A 26,942-nucleotide genomic window follows, 5' to 3' on the forward strand; every position below is an offset into this window, starting at 1 on the left:
AAGTGGGTGGGATAACAACGGGGTGGGTGGGATTCTCTGACCAATCAGTGGCTAGTAGTGACTGCATGCAAAGGATTGTGGGATATGGTACCGGGTATGGTACCTCTTGGAACCACAATCGAGGTGGTACTGTTTTTGAGAGCCGTACCGTTCGGTTCCATGCAGTGGAAAAGCGCCGCTGTACCGTACTGTACCGTACCGAACCGTTCCTACACCATACCATGCGGTACCAGCAGTGGAAAAGCACAAAAGCGAGCCGAACCGTTTGGTTCCATGCAGTGGAAAAGCGCCATTACTTTTCTAATATAGCCACACGGCTGTCAAATTGGGAGCACGGCTGTGTCCGTGCAGCCACTGCGTCCCAATTGAATGGGACTGCCTACACAGGGATGCATGTAACGCCTGTGTATCCCCATGCGTGCAAGCATGGCCCTTGTATGAGCAGACAAGTGTCAGCTAAACGTTGGCGCTCATCTCCAGTCCCCAAATGCAATATTATAAGGAAAATGTAGCCACACACAAGTGGGCTTAATCTCTATAATTTGGCCTACTTGCTAGGTGAAATGTGTCAGAGTGGGAGCATCCTAGTGGGGTTTTATCTTAACCATCTGGAACAGCTTTTGGAGTGGAGCTACATTTTTTTTTTTTTCATGGCTGCCTGTTAGCTGCTTTGTCCCTGACAATGTGAAACCATTTATTCTTAGAAAAGACGCTATGGCGCCTGAAGAAAATTGAATACAAGTGAAGGGGGGGGGGGGGGAATATAAAGTGATTTTTAAGGTTTCTAAGACAAGCAATTGCATGTGCAATTTAGATCGAGGTCTATATTGTACTGATGCCACAGAAAGCCATTAAAAGTTTCCTAAGCACGCTCCTTTTTTGTCCCCTCTCTCCATTGTATTATCTCTATGATTTGCTCAATCTTCACTTTCATTAAGTAAATTGCTGTATATTGATTATATATCTGTTAGCTCTGTGATTTTGTTGTTGTTTTTTTTTTTCCCCCTCATTTTGGTCCCTTTATTTTAACACTGTATTAAACGCAACCTTGACAAATTTATTCCTATAATTATGTTCAGATGGATTTGGTTTGTTTCATGATTTCCCATCCCCAGTGATGCCTAGTTGTTTGGCTTCAGCAAAACCTCACACAACCCCGTAGCTTTGTTTTTCCTTTTAAGCTCCACCTGTTATTTCTTTTAATCTTTCTTTTTTTTTCCTTCTATGTTTACTATGGTGAGAACATTAATTAATTTATTTTTTAGCTACTTCAGCTCTGGAAGGTTTTACCCCCTTAAAGCGGTTGTAAACCGAAAATTAAAAAAAAAAAAAAAACCTGCAAGACAAAGGTATAATGAGCTAGTATGCATCGCATACTAGCTCATTATGAATTACTTACCTTAGAACGAAGCCCCGACACGGACCCCCGGACATCGCTGCGGGCGCTGCAATGATCCCTCGGCGTCTCTTCCAGCTTCAGCGGCTCCGGCGCTGTGATTGGCCGGAGCCGCGATGACGTCACTTCCGGCAAGGAAAACTGAAGGTCCCCCGGACCTTCAGATCGCATGCGCCGCTCGCGTGAGCGGCTGCATGCACTGCAAATATCTCCTAAACCAGGCCGGTTTAGGAGATATTAATTGTACCTACAGGCAAGTCTTATTATAGGCTTACCTGCAGGTAAAAGTGCCAAAAAGCGGGATACTACCGCTTTAATGACCAGGCCATTTTTTGCAATCCGGCACTGCGTTGCTGTAACTGACATTTGTGTGGTCGTGCGATGCTGTACCCAAATAAAATTGATGTCTTTTTTCCCCACAAATAGAGCTTTCTTTTGGTGGTATTTGATCACCTCTGCGGTTTATATTTTTTCCGCTATAAACAAAAAGCTTTCTGCTATAAAACATTACCAATAAAAAAATGTAAAAATACAAATTTTTTTTCATCAATTTAGGCCAATATGTATTCTGCTACATATTTTTGGTAGTAAAAATCCTAAGAAGTGTATTTTGATTGGTTTGCACAAAAGTTATAGCGTCTACAATCTATGGGATAGATTTATGGACTTTATTTATTTTTTTATTGTTTTTACTAGTAATGGTGACGATCAGCGATTTTTAGCGGGACTGCAATATTGCGGTGGACAAATCTGACACTTAGCGACACTTTTTGGGGACTAGTGACACCAATACCGTGATCAGTGCAAAAAAAAAATGCCCTGTTACTGTATAAATGACATTGGCAGGGAAGGGTTAACACTAGGGGTGATCAAGGGGTTAAGTGTGCTCCTAGGGAGTGCTTTCTAACGGTGTGGGGGATGGATGTGCTAGAGGAAAAAAGAGATCGCTGAAACACAAGATCTCTCTCTGCCTCTGTGACAGAACAGCCATCTGCCTTGTTTACATAGGCAGACGGCCATTCTGTCATTTCCCTGCACAATCGCGTGTGGCCAGCAGTCACCGGACCCACTGATTTGGCTCCTGCTGTGTCTGATCACAGCGGAAGTGCCCACCCCCCAGAACCCCCTGCACAAAATCATGTACCCATATGTGATTTTGCGCAGCCGGGCCACCCTGCCGCAGTATATATGCGGTAGGCAGTCCGGAAATGGTTAATTAGTCATTCGCCATCAGCAATTTTGTGTAATATCCACAATGACTGATTTTCTCTTACGTCCTCCGACAGTCGCCGCCTCCTCTAAGTCATCACTGTTGGGTATTGACTTCCGCTCCGCAGGAGTAGCTAGGCATATAGACTTAGTCAAAAACAAAAGGCATTTGCATATACACACCCATGGGGGCTGTCCCATCTGGTCAATACCCCCCTGCAGTGACCACTCCCAACTCAGTTTTAATCTGCCTAGCGTAAGGAGTAGTTAGGCTTCCCTGTGCTGGGGCTACAGTCTCAGCCTATCTAATCTTTTCTTTGAAAATGTCAGTTTTTTCTTACTTTAATAGCTGTTTATTTGGTCAGCTTTAGTTTTAGTGGTGAGTATCTACGTTTTTTTTGGCCATTTTGCATGCCGATTTAGTACGAGCAACTTAAAGTAAAACTAAAGGCAAAACTTTTTTTTTTTTTTTTCACAGTTTTGGATAGTGGAGAGGGATTAGAACACCTGTCTGCTTTTATTGCGGTCTGGGAGATTCCCACTCTCTATTTGTCCTGTTTACCATTCACATTGAAAGTGAAAGTAAAAAAAAATCCCACATTTTGGGTTGCCCCCAGAAAAGTAATAGAGGGAAATCTTCCAATGAGGACACACGTTCTGGTGACCTGGGGGGGGGGGGGCTCCAAGAAATCCCCTTAATTTGCAGGGATTTCCTCTCACTTCCTGTTTGGCTATGGGACAGGAAGTGAACGGAAATCTCAACAATGAAACACCAATGGCAAAAAAAAAAATCTGACTGGTTCTAACCCTCCCTTGGTCTATCCAGAATTGAAAAAAAATGTTTTGCCTATAGTTCAACTTTAAGCTGGCCATAGACCATTTGAATCTCGGCCAGTTTAGCAGGAACTGTTTAGCCCCCAGCAATAATCACTGTGTTCCCCCGGCGGGTTCCCCCGCCCTGAGAACACAATAGCCCAACGGGAGGGATTTGCTTGTCAACACTGTTTGCAGTACAGAAATTCGCTCAGTTTTTGGCTGGCCTTAATGGGGTCACCTCACTAAGCTGTGTGAATTATTTAAACCTTTTTGTTTTTTTTTTTTTTTACAGAATAGTCTTTAAGCCATTTAATATTGCTCAATTGGAATTTTATATTTATATTTATATTTATATATATATATATATATATATATATATATATATATATATATATATATATAATATGAAGAGTTGGCAGCTCTGACCAGTGTCTTTTTCGTCAGTGGCATATTTCCAGTGACAAAAACTAAACAAAAATGACCCCCCACATTTTTTTAATTAATGAAAAACTATGATGAAAATGAATTCCATTTTCTTCAATGAAGGATAATGCGAGGGAGGTACAGGTGCAAGAGTACACACATGAACTTCCAGTAAAGCCCATGAGTGCTGTAAAGCCCATGAGTGTTTCCCAGCAAGCAAGATCGTGACGGTAGCGTGTCCGGCCAGAGCGCTGTGTGCATTCCAGGCCTCCTCAGACCGACCGGCCAGAGCGCTGTGTGCATTCCAGGCCTCCTCAGACCGACCGGCCAGAGCGCTGTGTGCATTCCAGGCCTCCTCAGACCGACCGGCCAGAGCGCTGTGTGCATTCCAGGCCTCCTCAGACCGACCGGCCAGAGCGCTGTGTGCATTCCAGGCCTCCTCAGACCGACCGGCCAGAGCGCTGTATGCATTCCAGGCCTCCTCAGACCGACCGGCCAGAGCGCTGTGTGCATTACAGGCCTTGACTTGAAGCAATGCCTGTGTAATCTTGAGGTCTTTGGACCTCAAGTCACATCAAAGTCAGACCAAAATAGAGCGGGGATTACTTTGAAGTCGCTGCGACTTGAAGTTGCACAGATATGATCGTTACTTAGTAGAGATCATGGAGTGCGTTAACAGTCCCAAGTTGCATGACAAATCGCACAAATGTGAAAGGGGCCTAAAACGAAATAAAACATTTTGGAAAGATTTCTTTGAGTGGTGGCCACTTTCAAGAGAGAAATTGGAGAAATCTTTGTCAACAGGAAAGCAGATGGCAATGAAAACCTGACTGTTGTCCCCTTCCTTTCCAAATCTAAGATGAATAAAAAAATTGTGTATATAAGCTCCTACCAGTAAAATTCTTATTTGCTCCCTTTTTGGTCTGTCAAATATACCACTGAAAGCGCTTTAAGCCATAAATCCAGTGCGGTCTTGTTTCTTGCATTGTTAGTGCTTGTAAAAGCCCCAAACCACCCCTTTTGGGGTCCCCCACTGGCCCTCTAGGATCCCCCCCTCTTCCGCATGTGCCACCCTAGCAAGCGGTTTGCTATGGGGCGCATGTGCGAGATTGCTCCAGAGCCGAGCTATGTGTTTCCATAAACACAGCATGACTAAGCCAAGCTGACAACATGCCCCCCGTTCCCTCCTCACAGGATTCGACTTACAGCAGCAGTAGCCAATGGCTTCCACTGTTGCCTCTTTTCCACGTAAATGCAGGCAGAGGAGAGAGCCGCTAGACACGAGCACATTGCTGGATTTGGTGAGGGGGCCATACAGCTACTGGGACATTTGTTACTTTGAAGCAGGGAATGTACTAGGATAAAAAAATATCTGGGCTTTACAACTACTTTAGTTTCAAACAATGTTATCAAGAAGTGAGCTAGAGAACCCCTCTACTAGGTTATGGATATAGGAAAAAGGGGAGGAGTTTTGTATTCCGAATGCACTTCTGCCCTAGGGTGTACTTGTGCTTACCCTTTCCAACAAAAGAGCTTCTAAGTCTTTTGTATCTGCGTGAACCTCGAGTACCCCGCAGAAGAATACCCCCAACTCTCTAACTTGCCAAATTATACATTTACTTAGTCTAGAAACTCGCTGTGTTCAGTGGTTCTGAAGGTTTGTGCAGGTATTTTTTTGCTCCACTTTTGTAAACCTCTGGAGCAAAACAAAATCATTTGTCCCTAAATAGAACTATGAACCCTTTCCTGTGAAGGGGACTGCCATTGCTGACCTTTCCTACAGAAAATGCTAGTTGCCAGGCTGTCATGCTGATCCAACAGCTTCAGAGTTCAACAGTTATCACTTTACAGATTGCATGAATGTTCCAGTTCAATGTTTTAAGTGGTATTCGCCAGAGAAAGCCAGGCAATTGACAATTTTCAAAGTAGGGCAGTAATGGCAGCTTCTTTATGTCCCCCATTAAGAATAATGTAGTAATCTAGCAGCGAATAAAACATTTTGTATGTTCTGCTGTTAATTGGTGTGTTTTGTTACACAGGTGCAGCAATCCCCACAGCAAGTGACTGCTCAGCAGCTCTCACCGCAGCTCAATGTCCATCAGTCCAACGAACAGGCAATCCAAGTGCAAGTCCAGATCCAGGGCACGGCTCAGTCTCAGACACAGCAGGGTGCTCAGACAATACAGACTCAGTCCCTTCAATCCCCCAGCCCCTCTCAGCAGCTGACAAACTCCCAGTTACAGGTGGCCCAGATTCAGGTGCAGCATGTTCAGCCTGGTCAGCAGATGCAGGCCTCTGACATTCAGGACGACCACATACAGCACCAGCAGATCCAGGCACAGCTGGTGGGGGGACAGTCGGTCGGCAGTGGCATTCAGATACAGACAGCAGGAGCGCTTTCTCCACCTCCGCAGCAACAGGGTTCTCCGAGAGAAGGAGAGCGACGATCTAGCACTTCAAGCGTCCTTCAGCCGGTTAAGAAACGTAAAGTGGACATGCCCATTACTTTGTCATATGCAATTTCAGGGCAGCCTGTTGCCGCTGTCCTTGCCATCCCCCAAGGCCAGCAACAGAGTTACGTGTCCCTAAGGCCAGACTTGCTGACAGTGGACAGCGCCCATCTTTATGGGGCTACGGGCACTATTACAAGTCCAACAGGAGAGACTTGGACCATCCCGGTTTATTCAACCAACACCCGCAGTGATTTGCAGCAACAGAACATAACCCACATCGCTATCCCCCAAGAGGCCTACAATGCCGTCCACGTAACAGGCTCTCCCACCACAGGGGGCGCTGTAAAGTTAGAGGAAGAAAAGGACAAAATGGCCAAAAACGCTCACGAGGAAGTGGTTCAGACTTTGGCCAACTCCCTATTTCCAGCTCAGTTTATGAATGGAAATATTCACATTCCAGTGGCAGTACAGGCTGTGGCAGGAGCCTATCAGAATACTGCACAAACTGTCCACATATGGGACCCTCAACAGCAGACAACGCTACATGAACAGGTTCAGCAACAACCTCCACAGCAGCACCAACTACAGGTAACCTGACAAGAGTGTTTGGTGTGTGATGATAGTTTTTTGGTAAAGTTTGTTACACCCCCCCCCCAAAAAAAAGACACCAGTCATACATGATTCAAATTGTTCAGTAGGATTTGTGGGCCAGGTATAGTCACTGTTCAACCACAGGTGCTGCAGCTGTTTTAAAATAGAATAGCCAGCAATGCCGATTGCTTTGTTCATGCTGTTCGGTGAACTGAACGAAAGCAAGCCATAGATAATTCCATTTTCATTCCTTTCACTTAAGGTGGAAGGAAAGACTCTCAATTTCCCCCATCAACACAGTCGGCATTGATGGGGGGGGGATCCTTCCTGCAGCTGGGGAGCACGGGGAGCCTTCCTGGGTCGGTATAACACAATGATTTTTGCTAATTGCTTTAGCCACCGGCAGTAATCTATGTAAAAAGAAAAATTCCGACAGGCTGGTTGTACCCAAGTCGATCCAATCAGCATGCTCATAGGTGGATTGAATCTGGGCCAGTCACTGCTGAACTGGCCAAGGTTCGCTCTATCTATGTCAACTTTACTTGCTTTATGTACATGTTTTTCACTCCTCGCAGGAACACTGCTAAGTGCAGATTAAAATGGTTTGCTTTCATGCAGGAAATAGTTTTCGTACCATTTTGGGGCTATGAAATCGGTCTATGCCCTAGACCAGTGATGGCGAACCTTGGCACCCCAGATGTTTTGAAACTACATTTCCCATGATGCTCATGCACTCTGCGGTGTAGTTGAACATGGGAAATGTAGTTTCAAAACATCTGGGGTGCCAAGGCTGGCCATCACTGCCCTAGACAATAGCACGCCTCTTGCTTATTGTGTGCAGGAAGGATCAGTCAAAGACTTGGATAATCTACAACTGTTAAGATGAAGTGTTCAGTATGCCCTGTATAATAGGAATGTAATCCATAGAAGCCAGGGCTCTGAGCTTAAACTTCTGCCTTATTACACAAAATGGAAGCCATAAAATCTTTCCTACCCATGACTAGATGCAACTGAGCTTCCTTTAAATCGGTCCGGTTTTTCTATCCTTTCATCTGTTTGCCTTGATAAAGCATGGCTGCCTCCATATCAAGGCCAAGGGAAGGGATGATTTTACATGTGAAAGTAAAATAGAATTTTAAGCCAACGATGCCCTGGTATCTGCAGTTTTTAAAGGATGAACTGTATGTATACTATAGAGCAGTGGTAGGAGATGGTGTCGCGCTAATCCATATGCACAAAATAATGCTGACAAAAAAGAAAAGTCCCAAGTGCAATTAAAGAGTCCACATAAATCCCAAAAATGGAGGGGTGCAAGAAAAGAAAAGTCCACCACCAGGCAGAATCACAAGATACCCTTACCAACTCATTAGACCCTACAGGGTCAAAAACGCCCAGAGTGTTGATAAGTCTGTGGCGGGCAGAAACCAATCGCAACTGTACACCTCCTTCTATTGGCGACCGAATTGGACTCCCAAAGGCTCCTTCTTGCACTCAGGAAACATAAATAGACAATCCCCTCATAGTGTAGCATGTCAAATTATTTATTATAGAAATAAAAGAGAACAGCTTGCATAAATTAGGTTCGTAGTCAGCATTCAATGTAAAAGCGTGTTGGTTTCCCACCAACAAGATGGCCGCCGCGTCCCTCATCTGCGCATGCGTCAAGCCGTCAGCCAATCCCGACGCGTTTCGTCATACAATGACGTCGTCAAGGGTGTGATTTATGTGGACTCTTTAATTGCACTTGGGACTTTTCTTTTTTGTCAGCATTATTTGTGCATATGGATTAGCGCGACACCATCTCCTACCATTTCATTGAAGATATTGTTTTCTTGTCTTTTTTGTGTCAGCTGCTTTTCTTTTAAAAGGATTATACCAATTTGATATCTATATTTTATGCTAACATAGTATGATTATAGTGCAGCAATTTTACCTTATTTATACTATAGAGCAGTGTTTCTCAACTCCGGTCCCCAGGGCACACTAACAGGCCAGATTTTAAGTATTACCTCGGGGAGATGCAGACTAGAATACTGCAATCACTGAGCAGCAAATTATATCACCTGTGATGTATTTCAGTTTTCTCGCAAACCTGGCCTGTTAGTGTGCCCTGAGGACCGGAGTTGAGAAATACTGCTGTAGACCATATTGTGTGCATTTAAAAAAATCACCACCAGTGTGTTCTGTCAAAAGCTATATAAACAACTGGACCATATTTTGCCAACTAAAAGGTGAAATTGGATTTGCAGTTTTTAGGTGTCATTTTTTTTAAGCTTGTTGATGGGATTGAGCCTTGGGAGTTGAATGCCTGATACACATGAGATTATTGGAAAAATGGTCGTCCATTTTTTTTTTTTTTTTTCTTTTGCATGCTAATCTCCATCTCCATCTTCATCTTCAATAAAGAGTTTACTAGAGTGACAAAAATTCTCGTACGACAGAATAAAAATTTGCAAGTTTTGTAATGTTCTGTATTGTATTTTCCAACGCTGACTGTACTCATTAAACAAAAATTGTACGATCTTGTATCGTACGAGAGAAATTTTTCATGCTTGCCCCATCGGATAATACTGGATGAACTGTCCTGATCGGTTCTCAAAAGCTCTGTACTAACGATCAGTTTATCATTCGATCACTTCGAAATGTGGTATTTTTTTGTACGATTTTCTGATCGTGTGTACGTGCCTTAAGTGGACTTCTATGAGAGTGCTTATAGCTCAAACAGGAGGGATGTGACACGCTGTAGGGATGCACCGAAATGAAAATTCTGGGCCGAAACCGAAAATGCAGGATGCCCTTGGCCGAAAACCGAAAATGACTTTTTCCCCAAATATTTTTTAAAATGGATAGAAGAGGGGCATACACCAAAAACGGGTAGCGACGTACACCTGTCACAGTATATGTACTGTGATGGGTTGGCAAGAGGTTAATTTAATTACCAATGGTATTAGTATTATGCAGCATGAGGGGGTTAATGTATTGCCACTGCTGGTCTTTCATCTATTAGTGACCGACCAGTGGCAGTTAATTAACCCCTTTGTGCTGCATTAGTGCAACCAGTAATTTACACTGGTTGCACTGATACTGGTTGCACTAATGCAGCACAAAGGGGTTAATTAACTGCCACTGGTCGGTCACTAATGCATCAGTGACCAGAAGTGGCAATACATTAACCCCCTCATGCTGCATAATTAATACGAATACCATTGGTAAGCTGCCTCAGCGTCCCCCTCGGCAGTACACCCTCCCGCCCTCTGGCTCAGCGTCCCTCCCCATCCCAACGATTCAATCTCCTTACTGTCACTCTGCTGAGTGCTCCTCCGGTGTCCTTCATTCAAAAGAAGCGCCTCTGTCCAGCGGCCCGCCTCCCGGTGATGTCACTACTACGATCTGTGTATGAATGAAGTGACACACCGGGCGGGCGAGCGGCCGCTAATAGCTGTAACTATGTAAGCCTTCACTTCCCTGTCAGAGGAGATATCCCCGCATGACAGGGAAGTGAAGGCTCACATAGTTAAGCTATTAGCGGCCGCTCCTCCCGCCCGGTGTCAGGTCAGTTCATTCATACACACAGTCCCGCTAACAGGGAAGTGAAGGCTCACATAGTTACAGCTATTAGCTGTCGCTCGCCTGCCCTCCTGCCCAGTGTGTCACTTCATTCATGCACAGATCGTAGTAGTAGGGACATCATTGAGAGGCAGGACTTTTCAAACCTGCGCTGCGCCCTCCTCCTTTCTCATGGTGGCCAATAATTTCGGCATTGTTAACCCATGATCGACCGAAATGGGATAGGCTCATTTTCGGCCGATAATTTCGGTGGCCGAAATTGCGGTGCATCCCTATGACACGGTGTTAAGAATTGCAGTCTCTCTAAGGTAGTGACACTTTTCTCATGTTATGCAGTTTTAGGCCCCTTTCACACAGGCGGACCGTTCAGATCCGCCTGTCTGTTTTTTTTTTGGTGGATCTGAACGGATGCCCCATGCATCTCTATGGGGCATCGGATGTCAGCAGAGACATGTCCACTGACATCCGATCTGATCCATCAAATCTGGACGGATGAAAACCCTATTTTCCATCTGTCCAGCGGATCGGATGAGAACGGACATCTGTTCTCATCCGATTCCCCCATAGAGAACAGCCGGGACCTGACAGTTCTGTTTCCGCACACAGCATGGAGACCGAACTGCCATCCGCCTGCTCAGCGGGGGATCAGCGGATCGATCCCCCACTGAGATAAACGGAATCCGCTGACAGACTCCCCTGTGTGAAAGGGGCATTAGGGGTCATCCACACTGCATCTCAAAGTAGCGGCTCCTACAGGCTTTTGCCCTTTTTTGAGCTCTCTGGGTTTTTTTTGCCGGAAACTCCCCTCCATGTTAGCCAATGTGTCCGTGCAAACTGGCGTTTTCAGGAGTTTACAGGTATATGCTCTTATAGGCAGAAAAAAACTCACCAAACCCGCGTTTTTGAGAGGAGCTTTTGAGCAAAAAAGGCGCCCAAGTGTCCAAAGATGCGCGAAAAAGCTCAAAGAAGCTCAAACCCACACAAAAAATAGGAAAAATTAGCTAAAGGTTGGGTTATGCTCAAAGAAACTCCAATAAAAACATGCAAAAGATCCCAAAAAAGCTGCTTCAAACTGAAATAAAAGCTCAAATGCCTGTAAAAGCAGCTTTTTTTTTTTTTTTTCTTTTTTGAGCTGCAGTGTGCATGAGCCCTTATAGTACATATTCTTTTAATTTAATCTTGGAGAATTGAAAAATAAATCCACGCATTTTTCAAGTTGGTAAATTGCTTTATGGAAACTTGATTGTAGAATTCCATTGATGACCTTCCAGCTGTTTACGTCATACAGGGTTTGCAAATCCCTGCCCCCCCCCATTTCCCAAGCTAAGGCTGGCTCGAGGCTACACCCTTCACTGTAACTCTTCCTCTTCCTTTTCTCCCAAGTTCACATGCTCCAGGTATGTAATTGGCCAGAGCCACCTAACGTCACTCCTGCGGATGTCCCTCGGTTCTGGCACATGCGCCGGTGACATAACTGGTGGCATTCAGTGTGAGTATCTACTGAACGGTGCACGTTTAGGGGATATTTATTTTATCCACAGGTAAGCTGCCTTTATAGGCTTACCTGTAGGTGAAAATCACCAAGCCGGGCTTTTGCCATAATCTGCAAGCACACACTTTCCTCCTCCACTGATGGATCCAAGCATCTGTCACTGCTGCATCCCCCACCACCACCATTTCCAAGGCCTGCAGCAGTCTTCAACTATTGGACAGCTACTGCTGATGTAACTCCTGTGCAGTCATGCCTGAGTTACATCATCCCTGGCACCTGGCCCATTCCTGGCATCTTATTCACTCTGGGAATGAATACTGAATGGCGCGGTTCAGTGCACACAGGAAATAAAAAAAATAAAAAAATTTTATGGGAAAGAGGAAGTGTTCTTCTGCCAAAAAAATCCGTACCTCCTAGAATTTTTTTTTATTTTTAGAGCCTAATTCCACTTTAGGCTTTTTCTTTAGAGCTTCAGAACCCAGGTGCATTAAACATGCACATTTTTTACTTCGCTCCAAGTCAAAGCTACATTGCATTATGTACCTGGGTTACATCCATAACCCTATGTGCCCTAGCAATGACTGACGTTTACCCAGGTTGACTGAGCCCTTTAGGCTTTACCTTTTTACAATCAGGTGAGCATCATCAATTTGAATATATTTTCATCCTTGAGTCCCAGTTCACTCTATTACGGTGCAGAAAACCTCATGGTAGTCAGACAGGAAAAGCACCACATTCCATTCTTTGCAGTGTGATTTGAAACATTTATTTTGTATGGCTCAAATTGCACCGCAAAAAGCACCGCACCCATAGGAAAGGCGCAGCCACTTCTTTGTGTGTATGTGTGTGTTTTTTTTTTCTCCCCGCACTGGAATCGGATCTCATGGGTGTTCACATCCATACGATCCGATTCAGCTAAACGCGCTGCGTTTTGCAAAGCGATTTTGCGGTGTCGCGAACATTGACACCCGCTTTGATTCACTTGATGCAGTGCGCTTTGTGTGGTGCTGCGGAATCGCACCGGAGGAGTTGCTGCAAATCCCGCACTGAAACAGTGTGAATGGGACTGACAGAATTCTGGGTTTCTGACAGTGAGCCGAGGTTCACACTGATGCAGTGCAGGATTCAAAGTGATCCCTGTGAGTTTAGCCTCATCGCATCACAATCTCACTCCATTCATGCGAACCGAGGCGAGTGTCAATGTTACGTTAACGACACCCCAAAAACGATTTGCAAAACGCAAAGATTTGCATGTGATTTGAAAAGGAATGCAGTGCAATTCCTGTCCAAATCGCATGCGGTTCACCACACCGCACCAGTGTGAGCCTAGGTTCAATGTGTTTTTTGAAGATGTAGTACTAGGAACATTGTAAAATGTACCTCATTAAGAACATGTGAGGGAAAATGGGTTGGCCTGATAGCACAGGTTGCCAAACGCTTCTGATTAACATAGACAGATCTCTGGTTTCAATGTTTATTCTTGGGCCTTAATCTCTTCTGCATATCTTTCCTACACACTGTACAAGTGTTTGCACACGCAGGCTGTCTTTATTCCTCTTTGGTTATTTTTGGCCTTGTGGTGAGAACATCCTGAGAAGAATATGAAAAGGCCGTCTTTTAGATAAAGGTTGACGTTTTGCAGTAAACACAATGGAGGACTTTGCTGTTCCTGAGTCTAGGAAGCTGCATCTGAAGTAGGGATGCACCGAAATGAAATTCTTGGCCGAAGCCGAATAATAATGAAATGTTTGGCCGAAGGCCGAATACCGAACGCGGTGTTTCGCATTTTTTCCATTTATTTTGCCAATTTTTTGTCCTCTCTCTTGTCCTCTCATGTCTCCCTCTCTCTTGTCCTCTCATGTCTCTCTCTCTCTCTCTCTCTCTCTCTCTCTCTCTCTCTCTTGTCCTCTCATGTCTCTCTCCCTAAATGTTACTGTAGGGAATGGGATTCAGTGCACACTGCAGCCTTGTACCATAGGGTTAATGTTAGTGACACTGTAGGGATTGGGAAGGATGCTGGGAATGGAAATCAGGAAGCATGCAGGCAGCCTTGTAAATTTTAATTGCAGATACAGGGCACTGGGCAGGTCAGGGTTAATGTGGTAACATCAATTACTCAGTGACAGTCAGTCAGTGTCAGTGTGGACTCGATCAGATTATACAGTGACAGACAGTCTCTCATAGTGGTGGTAGTAGGAGGCTGGAGGTGGACTAGTAGGAGCCTGGAAAGGAGCACAGCCGCATACATACATTACTCACTCGTGCACTGCAGCCCGCCCCACACATTCAGTGAGTCTTACTCTCCTCCCTAGTTTTTTCAATGGCACATTCAGGAAGCCAATCACGCCGTGAGTAGCGGCACAGCGGAACCAATCAGGTGTGCAGGCATGCGTGATTGGTTCGCTGTGCAGCTAATCACGGCGTGATTGGCTTCCTGAATGTGCCATTGAAAAAACTAGGGAGGAGAGTAAGACTCACTGAATGTGTGGGGCGGGCTGCAGTGCACGAGTGAGTAATGTATGTATGCTCACCGCTGAAGTGTCCCGGCTTCCCCTGCCTAGCACGGAAGTCTGTGAGTCCTCCTGTCCTCCTCAGAGTCCCTTCCCCCTGCAAATATCGTGACCTCGGCGATATGAATATCGCCTACTGCCACAGAACGATAGTCGATATCATATCGACTATCGTTCAGCCCTATTGTTCGGCACAAAATTATTCGGCCTTTTGACTTATTCGGCCGAAAACCGAAAGTGCTATTTTTTCTATTTTCGGCCGAATAATGTTCGGCCGCCGAATATTTGGTGCATCCCTAATCTGAAGAAGACCGCAAATATAGTGAAAATTTTCATTTGTTTTCTGAGAAAGATAAGTTTTAGGCTTCTTTCACACGGAGCGAACCGTATTGCGATCCGCTCCAGCACTTTTTTTTTTTTTTCACGGACACGAATGACATTTTGTCATCCGGTCCGTATGTCCGCATATCATCCCATCCGTTTGCGGATGATATACGGACATAATGTAAGTCTATGGGGATTGCGGATGACACCACTGACATCCGATTTTGCATCCTTTCCGTTTTTTAAACGGAACAAAAATGGGGTTCGGTTCCGTTCCAAAAAACGGAACAGAACTGAAAGGGCGCAAATCGGATGTCAGCGGATGGTCATCCACTGACATCCGCAATACCATTGCCATGCATTGTGTCCATATATCACCCGCAAACGGATGGGGTGATATACGGACATACGGAACACCGTGTGAAAGGGGCCTTAGAAGAAACACTGGTAATGACCCTTTTATAATTTTAAGGCCTCTTTCACACTAGCAGACTGTTCAGATCCGCCTGTCAGTTTTTCAGGCAGATCTGAACGGATGGCCCATGCATCTCTATGGGGCATCGGATGTCAGCGGAGACATGTCCGCTGAAATCTGATCCGGTCCGTCAAATCTGGACGGATGGAAACTCTATATTCCATCCGTCCAGCGGATCGGATGAGAACGGACAGGCGGTCCATTCCCATCCGATTCCCCCATAGAGAGAACAGCGGGGACCTGACAGCTCTGTCTCCGCACACAGCGCAGAGACAGAGCTGCCATCTGCCTGCTCAGCGGGGGATTGGCGGATCGATCCCCCGCTGAGATAATTGCAGTCCCCTGACGGACTCCCTTGTGTGAAAGGGGCCTAAATGTGTTCCCGAACCGAGTCACATATGGTACTTTTCCACTGGCTTGGCTCCACTTGGCACTGCTTGGCCCAGCTTGGCTTAGTTTGCTTTTCCACTGCGTGGTACGAGTCGGCACGTTTCAGCACTGTATAGGCTCTACTCGGCTCGGTTTGCTTTTCCACTAAAGTAGTAAGTGGGTGGGATTACAACGATTCTCTGACCAATCAGTGGCTAGTAGTGACAAACAATCAAGGCTGCATGCAAAGGATTGTGGGATATGGTATAGGTACGGCCCGCTTGGAACCCCAACCGAGGTGGTACTGTTTAAGCGAGCCGTACCATGTAGTGGAAAAGAGCCGCTGTACCAAACCGTACCATGCGGTACCATGCAGTGGAAAAGCGCCAAACCGAGTCGTACCATGCAGTGGAAAAGCGCCTATACTGTATGTTTCCTTGAGCAACTTGCATACATTAACAAACGTCCTAAAGTAGATCCATAACCTTTTTGGGTTGCGGAGCATCAGGTGTTTTTTCAGTGCACATTTTTGTTGGGCAACAAACTCGTGGCAAAACACGATACCCATTCTTGAGGTGCCATTAACCATGGCACCGCAAGCACGACCTGCGATTGTAGTGCGTTTCCGAAACACGTGACAAAACACAAGTGTGTGTGTGTGTGTGTGTTTGTGTTTGTGTGTGTGTGTTGTCAATCATGGAATAATGGAAAACTCGCAGGTGTGAACGCAGCCCTAGGAATGTAAAAAATAACAATGAGGGGAAATCTGCACTGGCCAGTAAATTAAAAGTATACAATGTATCAATTTTATAAAATGTGCTGCCCTGAGCTCAGGAATGTAAATAAATTGTAACATTTCATTAGAGATAGATCGCTGTGTGAAGGAAGGAAATCACACGCGTTCCCGGTCTGAAGAGAAACTCGCTGCACTTTAGCAGACATGTGGAGGCACAGCGCAATTTCGCGCACACTAGACCCCATAGTGCTGTAGCACTGTGCAGTTCCATGCGGCATGATTTCAAAAAGGAGTTTGGGACTTTTCCCCACGTTTCTCGCTGGTAGGGCAGCCTATTAAAATAAATGAGCTGCCCTACCAGCGACGTGCACACACAAAAGTGCTCGCACAAGTCTGAACAGAGCCTAAGAATGTTTTCATAGTTTCACAATATTTCTGTGCCTTCATTCATAGAACGGTCTTCCGCTGTTGCAGTGTCAGCTTGTGAAAATATTGCGACAAAACAATGTAAAAAATAACACTGGATTTAAAGTGGTTGTAAAGTCACGTGTATTAATTACTTTGATCCTCTGTTTTTAGGTCCCTGTTCAGTACTGTGTGTGTGTTTTCCTAAAATTATAATGCTAAATATCCTCTTTGCAGAGCCCTGCTGCCCCCCCCTCCCCTGATGTGAGTACAGTGGGAGGGGCTGAGATGTCCTATGATGAATGAAAGCTGGCAGAGGGAGGTCAAAGGTCTTTCTGGGGGAGCAGATACCAGTTTGAGAGGTACCTGTCCCCACTTCCAGGTGGGTGGGTGGCTTCAACCCCCACCCCCCACCGGGCCGTTCACAAATCTCAGCATGCTTAGCGCATGCACAGTAGGGAACCAGCTGTGAAGCCACAAGGCTTCAGTGCTGGTTCCCCTCACAAAGAATGGTGGCGGCAGCACCCGAGACATTGCAGAATCCCTGGACAAGCAAGTGTCCCAATAATAAGTCAGCAACTACACTATTTTGTAGCTGTTTTTTTTTTTTGTTGCTAGTGGGAGGGGGCGGGGGGGCTGGAGCTCCACTAGAAGTGCTAAATATCTTGAAACAAAAAATGGAAGACCTTTTTTTTGTTAATGCTTTTTTTTTTTTTTTTTTTTCTGTGAATCGACTACATTTGAGATAAATACCGTATGAGTTATTTTACGCCAAAAATGCATACGTCTTTTTTTCTTAGTGAATTAACCCCTCTTCTACAAACAAAGCATGTACAGCTAATTTGCAAAGCTTTCAGCAACATTCAAGCAGCTTTTCTGGGGTCTTTAAAGGTCCAGTTTTGATGTGGAGTATAGAAATTGTAGGGGAAATCCCCAAAACTCATGGGTTTCTGTAACCTTTTGACTATTGAAGCCAGATTGGGAAATTGATGTATTTATTTTACAAGCATGTAGGTAGAATTACACGTTTGGAGAGCAATACAGTACATAGTGGTTTCAAAACAATTGCTCTCACTGGCTGGCACACCTAATACAATTTTATATAGCCTAAGATAAGTGGGACTTTTTCTGAAGTTTCAGCTGTGTCTCTGATAGCCTTCATTGGTATGTGAATATCTGTTCACATAGGCTTGTTACTTCCAGTAGTTGGGCTCCTTGGAGGAACAGGTCTTCAAAGGCAGAGATAGCAATCCTGCAAATGAAGGGGTGGGATACTGCAATTCTACAGACAGCGGAAATACAAGATGTTTGCCCATCTGCCTCATCACCAGTCTATATTAAAAATATATTTTATCTATAACTAAAATGGCTGTTCCCTCTTCCCCTTCAGTCCTTCCTGTTGGTAATATACTTGCCACAAAAACTATTCCTTCCTATAGTGGCGTTCTGGAAACGTATCACTGCTATCTCAAGCACACACTAGTGGTAGTGAACAGTTGGGCCTATGACCATTGACAGTGTAGCAGTTTCTGCTCCGCTATCCCTGTGTGGTGGCCCCACATCACATTTACCTATTGGTAACTGTTAAAGCCACGTATGGCATACCCAGATGTGGATCCTGGAGGTGCTGATATGAGGAAGAAGGAACAAACTAAGTCTTATAACACATACAAAACCTAACCTAAATGGTATTTTGAAGAAAGGCAGGTAAAATTACAATTCCTCTCAATCCCTTCTAAATTCCCTGACGTCTCCCTCCAACTGCCTAATTTTTCAATGCGGCTTCAATAGTCAAAATGTTACTAAAACCCATGAGTTTTGGGGTTTCCCCTACAAAATCAATGGGAATATTTACATACTTAAAGCTTGTTCTTCCCACATCATTTACACAAGCAAGGTCCCAGTATTTTTCTTAATTGGCTGCCTGGATGTTGGAATTTTTCTACCCCTTGCCTATATGCCTATATACCGAAAGAAAAATGCCTGTTAAAGTGGACCTTTTTTATTAACGTGACCATCACCTTGCCTAAAATGTTTCTACCATGTTTACCCGAAAATAAACCCTACCCCGAAAATAAGACCGAGCGCAAGTTTCTGGGATGGCTGCAATATGAGCCCTGCCTTGAAAATAAGCCCTAGTTAAAGTTGATGTAAACCTGATTCATGAAATTTGACTTAAGCACTTCTATCTGTAGTGTTTTCTTATCTCTCTCCAAAGCTCTAAGGCTGGCCATACATGCTCAATTTTCTTGTACAATTTTCTGTTAGATTTACCACAAACCACATAATATGAGGTCAGAGCTAAACAACACTTTCACTTGTATCCAATTAGGCAGGCCTTTGTACTACATAGTTGAAGGTAAATTTTATACAATTTTCTGTACAATTTTCTTAATGTATGGCCAGTCTTAGTCTCAGTTCTCAGTCAACTGAGATAAAGCCAGGCTGAAATGTGTGTTGTGTAAGTTTTCAATAAATAGATTAGCAGACAGTTGGTCTTGTCAGAGCACAGCTCTTCCTTCCTCCCCTGTGTGGAGTGGGGGTGTGTGCCTTTCCTCCAGTCAGTTGTCACACAGTGTAAGGCTTTACTACACTCCCAGTGCAGAACAGGAAGAGAAAATCTCTAACACGATGCACTTTCTAAAGAATCTATAAAGCTGAAGACATCAGATATGCGTGTACAACTTGTGTATAGAGATTTATTTCATCTCTGTGTATTGTCTTAGGCTGTTCACTTCACTGGTTATATGTGAGGGTTTATATCCACTTTAGAGTCCTTGCAAAACTATGTAATTAATTCAGTAAAAAAGTTTATATAATGTGCAGTGTGTCTCCTTGTGTATCTTGTAAAAATTACCTCATTTATAACGCTGCTAGGCGCACACGTGACCCGCCGGTGTTCTCTTCTCTTCCTGGCTGATGTCGGCAGCCCCTCCCCTCTGCAGTGCTCAGAGCAGGCTGACGTAAGCTGGGATCTCAGCCCTTCCCTCTGCAGTATTCAGAGCAGGGAAGAAGAGCTCACGTGCGCGCCCAGAGGCACTGTAAATAAGGTACTTTCCACAATAAAGTTACACAAGGGGAGACACTGCACATCAGCCCTCAAATTTTTCACTTGCCTGCTCACAGTTTGTGAGTGGAAAATGATTGAGGGCGAGTTTGGAGCTGCCTCGGGAGCCATTCACCCAGTGATTGCCCAGGGGAAGAGGAGAGGAAGAGGAAAGCCGGCCGGATAATCAGAGTGGGGATTACTCCGCTGTAACGGCTTTCATCTTAATTGCTGGGCACTCACCATCACACACAGCACCGCCTCCTGGCCTGGCTCCTTTGATAGACAGAACACCAGTCCAATGCCGGGATATGTGATGTCTATCATAGGAGCTGATCCAAGAGGCGGGACTGTGTGTGATGCCAAGCGCCCAGAAATTCAAATGAAAGCTGCTACAGTGGGGCGATCCCTGTGATTATCCGGCCGGCTTTCCTCTTCATCTCATCTCTCTTCCCCTGCACTGGTCGGGCTGCATTGACGGGCACTGGTCGGGCTGCATTGACGGGCACTGGTCGGGCTGCATTGACGGGCACTGGTCGGGCTGCATTGACGGGCACTGGTCGGGCTGCATTGACGGGCACTGGTCGGGCTGCATTGACGGGCACTGGTCGGGCTGCATTGACTTCCACTGGTCAGGCTGCATTGACGGGCACTGTTGTTGTTTAATATTTACTCTTGTAACTTCTGCATTAATGCAAAAACATTTAACAGTGTAATTTTATGAGATAATGTGAGGTCGTGTTTAGGGGCAGGGTAGGGGTTGGGTGGGGCAACTGGTGGCGAGTAACTCTTAAGGCCTGGCTAGTAGCTCAGGACTTGAAATTTTGAGCCCTGCTGCACATTGTATATTATTTTTACAGAACTGATTATATGATCTTACAAGGCCTTTAACGAAGGTTTATTTTTGGGATTACAGAATTTCACAATGCTGACTTTTTTTTATACATACCATAAATAAATATTACATCACCTAAAAATAAGCTTTAGTGTGTTTTTTTTTTTTTTTTTTTTTTTTTTCATAGCCAAAATTGAATATAAGACCCGGTCTTATTTTTGGGCACACACAGTAATGTAGCAACATTGTTAAATTGTATGCACCTTGTGGTGCCTACAATAAACCATTGGTCCAAAAAATTATTCCTGAGGTGTCAAATGCCAAGGCTGTGTATTCGGCCTTTGTGTCTGCCCATGTCAAACTAAGCCCCACCCCCGTTTTATGGAAAAAAGCAGAACTGCTGTATAATTCCATATTTGTGTAGAATTTATAATACATTTAGATAGTAGTGAGAGATAATGGCACCAATCACAGCGGAATTCTGGGAGTTAAAAACTTTCACTAATAGGATTATAACAAAGCAAGGATCACGACTGACCAAAGCAAAGGGCAGCCAAAGGAATTTATATAAATAGTCAATTCTGTGTTAGAGATGCCTGACATGGCCAGTAATCCTATAGCTGATGAATAGCATATAGGTAGTACAAAGATAATGGGATATCTTAGGAAAAGGGTGAAATGTCTATTGGGTGGTGAAACCTGCAGTGGCGACTCTTGGAACAATATATAGGGGGAGGGGGCACAAAAGATACCACAGCCAAACTAGGGGGGAACTCCTAATTTTAACCAGTAAATCATACCACTGAAAAAAAAACTAAAGTATATATACATAAAAAAGGTTGCAAAATACGACGGTAATGCAGTATGCAATGATACCTTTTTATTGTATTAACACTTAAAAGACAAGCTTTGAAGCGTTTTTCTCAGGTCTGAAGCAATACCCGAGGAAGAAAGGAAAAGAGGAAAACTCTAAAAAAGCTTTTCTTCATAGTTTAATGCAAATTTCAGCAAACAGCTTACGCACTAATAGCCCCTAGTATTGGTGCCAGTTTATGCAGTAATGACCCCTAGTATTGGTGAGTTTATGCAGTAATATTCTCTAGTATTGGTGCCAGTTTACGTAGTAATAACCCCTAGTATTGGTGAGTTTATGCAGTAATAGCCTCCAGTATTGGTGCCAGTTTATGCAGTAATAGCCTCTAGTATTGGTGCCAGTTTATGCAGTAATAGCCTCTAGTATTGGTGCCAGTTTACGCAGTAATAACCCCTAGTATTGGTGCCAGTTTATGCAGTAATGACCCCTAGTATTGGTGCCAGTTTATGCAGTAATGACCCCTAGTATTGGTGCCAGTTTATGCAGTAATGACCCCTAGTATTGGTGCCAGTTTATGCAGTAATGACCCCTAGTATTGGTGCCAGTTTACTTAGTAATAGCCCCTAGTATTGGTGCCAGTTTATGCAGTAATGACCCCTAGTATTGGTGCCAGTTTACGTAGTAATAACCCCTAATATTGGTGAATTTATGCAGTAATAGCCTCCAGTATTGGTGCCAGTTTACGCAGTAATAACCCCTAGTATTGGTGCCAGTTTATGCAGTAATGACCCCTAGTATTGGTGCCAGTTTATGCAGTAATAACCCCTAGTATTGGTGCCAGTTTATGCAGTAATAACCCCTAGTATTGGTGCCAGTATATGCAGAAATGACTCTTAGTATTGGTGAGTTTATGCAGTAATATTCTCTAGTATTGGTTCCAGTTTGTGTAGTAATAACCCCTAGTATTGGTGAGTTTATGCAGTAATAGCCTCTAGTATTGGTGCCAGTTTATGCAGTAATAGCCTCTAGTATTGGTGAGTTTATGCAGTAATAGCCTCTAGTATTGGTGCCAGTTTATGCAGTAATAACCCCTAGTATTGGTGCCATTTTATGCAGTAATGACCCCTAGTATTGGTGCCAGTTTGTGTAGTAATGGTGCCAGTTTACGTAGTAATAACCCCTAGTATTGGTGAGTTTATGCAGTAATAGCCTCCAGTATTGGTGCCAGTTTATGCAGTAATAACCCCTAGTATTGGTGCCAGTTTGTGTAGTAATGGTGTCAGTTTATGCAGTAATTGCCCCTAGTATTGGTGCCAGTTTATGCAGTAATTGCCCCCTAGTAATGGTGCCAGTTTATGCAGTAATAACCCCTAGTATTGGTGCCAGTTTGTGTAGTAATGGTGCCAGTTTATGCAGTAATTGCCCCTAGTATTGGTGCCAGTTTATGCAGTAATGACCCCTAGTATTGGTGCCAGTTTGTGTAGTAATGGTGCCAGTTTATGCAGTAATTGCCCCTAGTATTGGTGCCAGTTTATGCAGTAATTGCCCCTAGTAATGGTGCCAGTTTATGCAGTAATAACCCCTAGTATTGGTGCCAGTTTGTGTAGTAATGGTGCCAGTTTATGCAGTAATTGCCCCTAGTATTGGTGCCAGTTTATGCAGTAATTGCCCCTAGTAATGGTGCCAGTTTATGCAGTAATAACCCCTAGTATTGGTGCCAGTTTGTGTAGTAATGGTGCCAGTTTATGCAGTAATTGCCCCTAGTATTGGTGCCAGTTTATGCAGTAATTGCCCCTAGTAATGGTGCCAGTTTATGCAGTAATAACCCCTAGTATTGGTGCCAGTTTGTGTAGTAATGGTGCCAGTTTATGCAGTAATTGCCCCTAGTAATGGTGCCAGTTTATGCAGTAATAACCCCTAGTATTGGTGCCAGTTTGTGTAGTAATGGTGCCAGTTTATGCAGTAATTGCCCCTAGTATTGGTGCCAGTTTATGCAGTAATTGCCCCTAGTAATGGTGCCAGTTTATGCAGTAATAACCCCTAGTATTGGTGCCAGTTTGTGTAGTAATGGTGCCAGTTTATGCAGTAATTGCCCCTAGTATTGGTGCCAGTTTATGCAGTAATTGCCCCTAGTATTGGTGCCAGTTTACGCAGTAAAAAAGCTTAGTATTGATGCCATGCGCAGGGGATGTAGGGAAGAATAGTGAGACCTGCAAACCACAGTGATGAAAATGTTAAGGCCAGCCTCAACAGTGGCGGTGATTTTAACACTTTTATCAACTTCATGGGAGATCATTATGATTTTCCCGCGGGTCACCTGATGCGCTACAGTACAGCGCACCTCTCCATCCGAGACTCCTCCCCTCTGCCACACACCATGGCTAAACAAAGGGGGGGGGGGGGAGGCTTCTACAGCACACCTCTCCATCCGGGACTCATGCCTCTACAGTAGGGGTGCTCAACCTTTTGAGGCGCAAGGGCCACTTTAGCGACTTGGTAAACGGTCGTGGGCCACAATAAGCGGAGCGGACAGACGATAGGTCCGTATCCACTCAGCATATGCAGAACAGACACAGCCCGCTCTACTCTATGGGCCCTCCTATCTGCCCAAACAGGATCCCCTTCTGTTTTTTTTATTTAAGTAGATCGGATTGGAGATGGGCGGGTGTAAACACACAAGTCAGTTTACATCTGCCGCTCTATAGAGGTGAATGGAGGGTCCGATTGGGTCCACCTGAAAAACAGGCAGATCCGATCAGACCAATTCTGTGAAAGTCTTTCACACAGATGCACTGCGGTTGACCTGCACCTCAACTGACTTCTTCCTCAGGATTCCTGCTGGTATCGCTGGCTGCTGCTGTGCCCCAGGCGGGTATGGCTGGTGGCTTCTGCTGGCTGTCCTCAAGGGTGGGTACTGCTGGCTGGTACTGTTGGTAGGTATTGCTGGCTGGTTTCCGACCCACCATCCTTCAGTATCAGCGTGACAGGAAGATTGCAGCTGCAGTAGAGAGCAGAGCCAATGCTTCCTGTATCGCTCTTGTGACTGTCACAGGCGAAGTACATTTGGTATCACTGACAGGAGCCAGCACTATACAGAAAGCATCGACTCTGCTTCCTGTAGTGCCGGCTCCGTTCTTCACGCTGATGCTCGGGGATGGCGGGTCAGGAACACGCAATTTGGGCTTTCCGACCCGACATCATAGAGCAGTGATGGCGAACCTTGGCACCCCAGATGTTTTGGAACTACATTTCCCATGATGCTCAACTACACTGCAGAGTGCATGAGCTTTATGGGAAATGTAGTTCCAAAACATCTGGGGTGCCAAGGATCGCCATCACTGTCCTAGAGCATGAGGTGGCCGGGATTCTGTTGGGGGGGGGGCACAGTTTGTTAGGAGGGCCATGGCCCCTCTGAACCCCCTCCCCCCCCCAGTGAAGCCACTGGGAACCCTTGCTCAGCCTCCATCATGACTGCAGGTCGAATTGACATCCTGCCATGGATAAGTGAGTGGATTCCGGAAGGTGATTCAGAGTGTGGTCAGTCACTGTTGCCAGTAATATGTTCTGAGTGAATAGATTTCAGCCTGCAATCTTCCATAATGAGTAAGGCTGGGAAAGAAGCTGATAATATCCGAGGAATTCTCAGATGTCGGGGTAGTTCTGTATTTACAGCTGACTGGAAGTCCTTGACTAGCACCAACAAGGAAGCCAAGCATTCCCATTCCTTTCCTTCAGTATGATCCATGGTTACTGATGTATTATCAACCTTGTATACCACAGAATCATTGCAAGCTGTTAAACATATCTGCACTTCTTTTTTTTTTTTTCCCCCTTCATCTCCTCTTTTAAAATATTCACTCACTGGCCACTTTATCATATACACCTTACTAGTACCAGGTTGGACCCGTTTTGCCTTCAGAACTGCCTTCATTCTTTGTGGCATAGATTCAACAAGGTGTTGGAAACATTTCTGAGATTTTGGCCCATAGTGACATGATAGCATCATGCAGTTGCTGCAGATTTGTTGGCTGCACATCCATGATGGGAATCTCCCATTCACCATATCCCAAAGGTGCTCTATTGGATGAGATGTGGTGAGTGTGGAGGCCATTGGAGTACAGTGACATGGTGAAGAAAGCAGTGGTGAGATGATTGGAGCTTTGTGACATGGTGCATTATCCTGCTGGAAGGAGCCATCAGAAGATGGGGACACTGTAGTCATAAAGGGATGGACATGGTCAGCAACAATACTCAGGTAGGCTGTGGCGTTTACGATAGTCAATTGGTACTAAGGGGCTCAAAGTGTGCCAAGAAAATATCCCCCCACCATTACACCCCCACTAGCCTGAAACATTAATACAAGGCAGGATTGATCCATGATTTCATGTTTACCACAAATTCTGACCCCACCATCTGAATGTCGCAGCTGAAATTGAGACTCGTCAGACCAAGCAATGTTTTTCGATCTTCTATTGTCCAATTTTGGTGATCCTGTGTGAATTGCAGCCTCAGTTTTCTGTTCTTAGCTGTTAGGAGTGGCCCCCAGTGTGGTCTTCTGCTGCTGTAGCCCATCTTCTTCAATGCTCGATGTGTTGTGCATTCACAGATGGTATTCTGCATACCTTGGTTGTAATGAGTGTTAGAGTTACTGTTGCCTTCCTATCATCTCCAATCAGTCTGCCCATTATCCTATGACCTCTGACATCAACAAGGCATTTTCCGCCACACAACTGCCACTCACTGGATATTTTCTATTTTTCCCACCATTCTCTGTAAACCTGAGAGATGGTTGTGTGTGACAGTGTTAATTTCGTCGACTAAAACCGACTAAAACGTTTTCGTCGACTAACACAATTCAGGTGACTAAAATACGACTAAAACTAAAATGGCATTTTAGTCAAAAGACTATAACTAAAACTAAATCGAAATTTGCTGCCAAAAATTAACACTGGTGCATGTTTAAAGCATAAATAATAACATATTAGATTTTTCACTCCAGGACCAGCAGTAGTATATAATGAGTTTGGAAATTGTAGAGAAATGCTTAAATAATGCATTACAAATTACAATTGAACTAAGCCCATTCGATTATAGATGACTAAAATGAGTTTTAGTCGACTAAAATGTAGGGCGTTTTAGTCGACTAAAATATACTGGAGTTTTAGTCGACTAAATACGACTAAAACTAAAACACTTGCAGAAGACTAAAATAGGACTAAAACTAAAATGCCATTTTAGTCCTAAGACTAAGACTAAAACGAAATTGAAATTTGCTGCCAAAATTAACACTGGTGTGTGAAAATCCCAGCAATTTTTTTTTAAATACTCAGACCAGCCTGTCTGCCACCAACAACCATGCCACGTTCAATGTCACTTAAATCCTTTCTTCCCCATTCTGACGCTCTGTTTAAACCTCAGCAAGTTGTCTTCACCACGTCTAGATGCCTAAATGCATGGAGTTGCTGCCATGTGATTGGCTGA

At 44.6% G+C, this 26,942-nt stretch overlaps 1 protein-coding gene across 6 annotated transcripts in view; it reads left to right on the forward strand.

Moving 5' to 3' along the window:
• QRICH1 (glutamine rich 1) overlaps positions 1–26,942 on the forward strand; it is a 99,015-nt gene that overhangs the window by 47,116 nt on the left and 24,957 nt on the right. For all 6 annotated transcript variants that reach the window (XM_082265355.1, XM_082265356.1, XM_082265358.1 and 3 more), the window contains one exon: positions 5,884–6,885. In XM_082265355.1, the coding sequence (XP_082121481.1) occupies positions 5,884–6,885 (1,002 nt within the window). The remainder of the gene's footprint in view (positions 1–5,883; positions 6,886–26,942) is intronic.

This window comes from Pelophylax lessonae (genome assembly GCF_965119305.1).
Source record: "Pelophylax lessonae genome assembly, chromosome: 8".
NCBI lineage: Eukaryota > Metazoa > Chordata > Amphibia > Anura > Ranidae > Pelophylax > Pelophylax lessonae.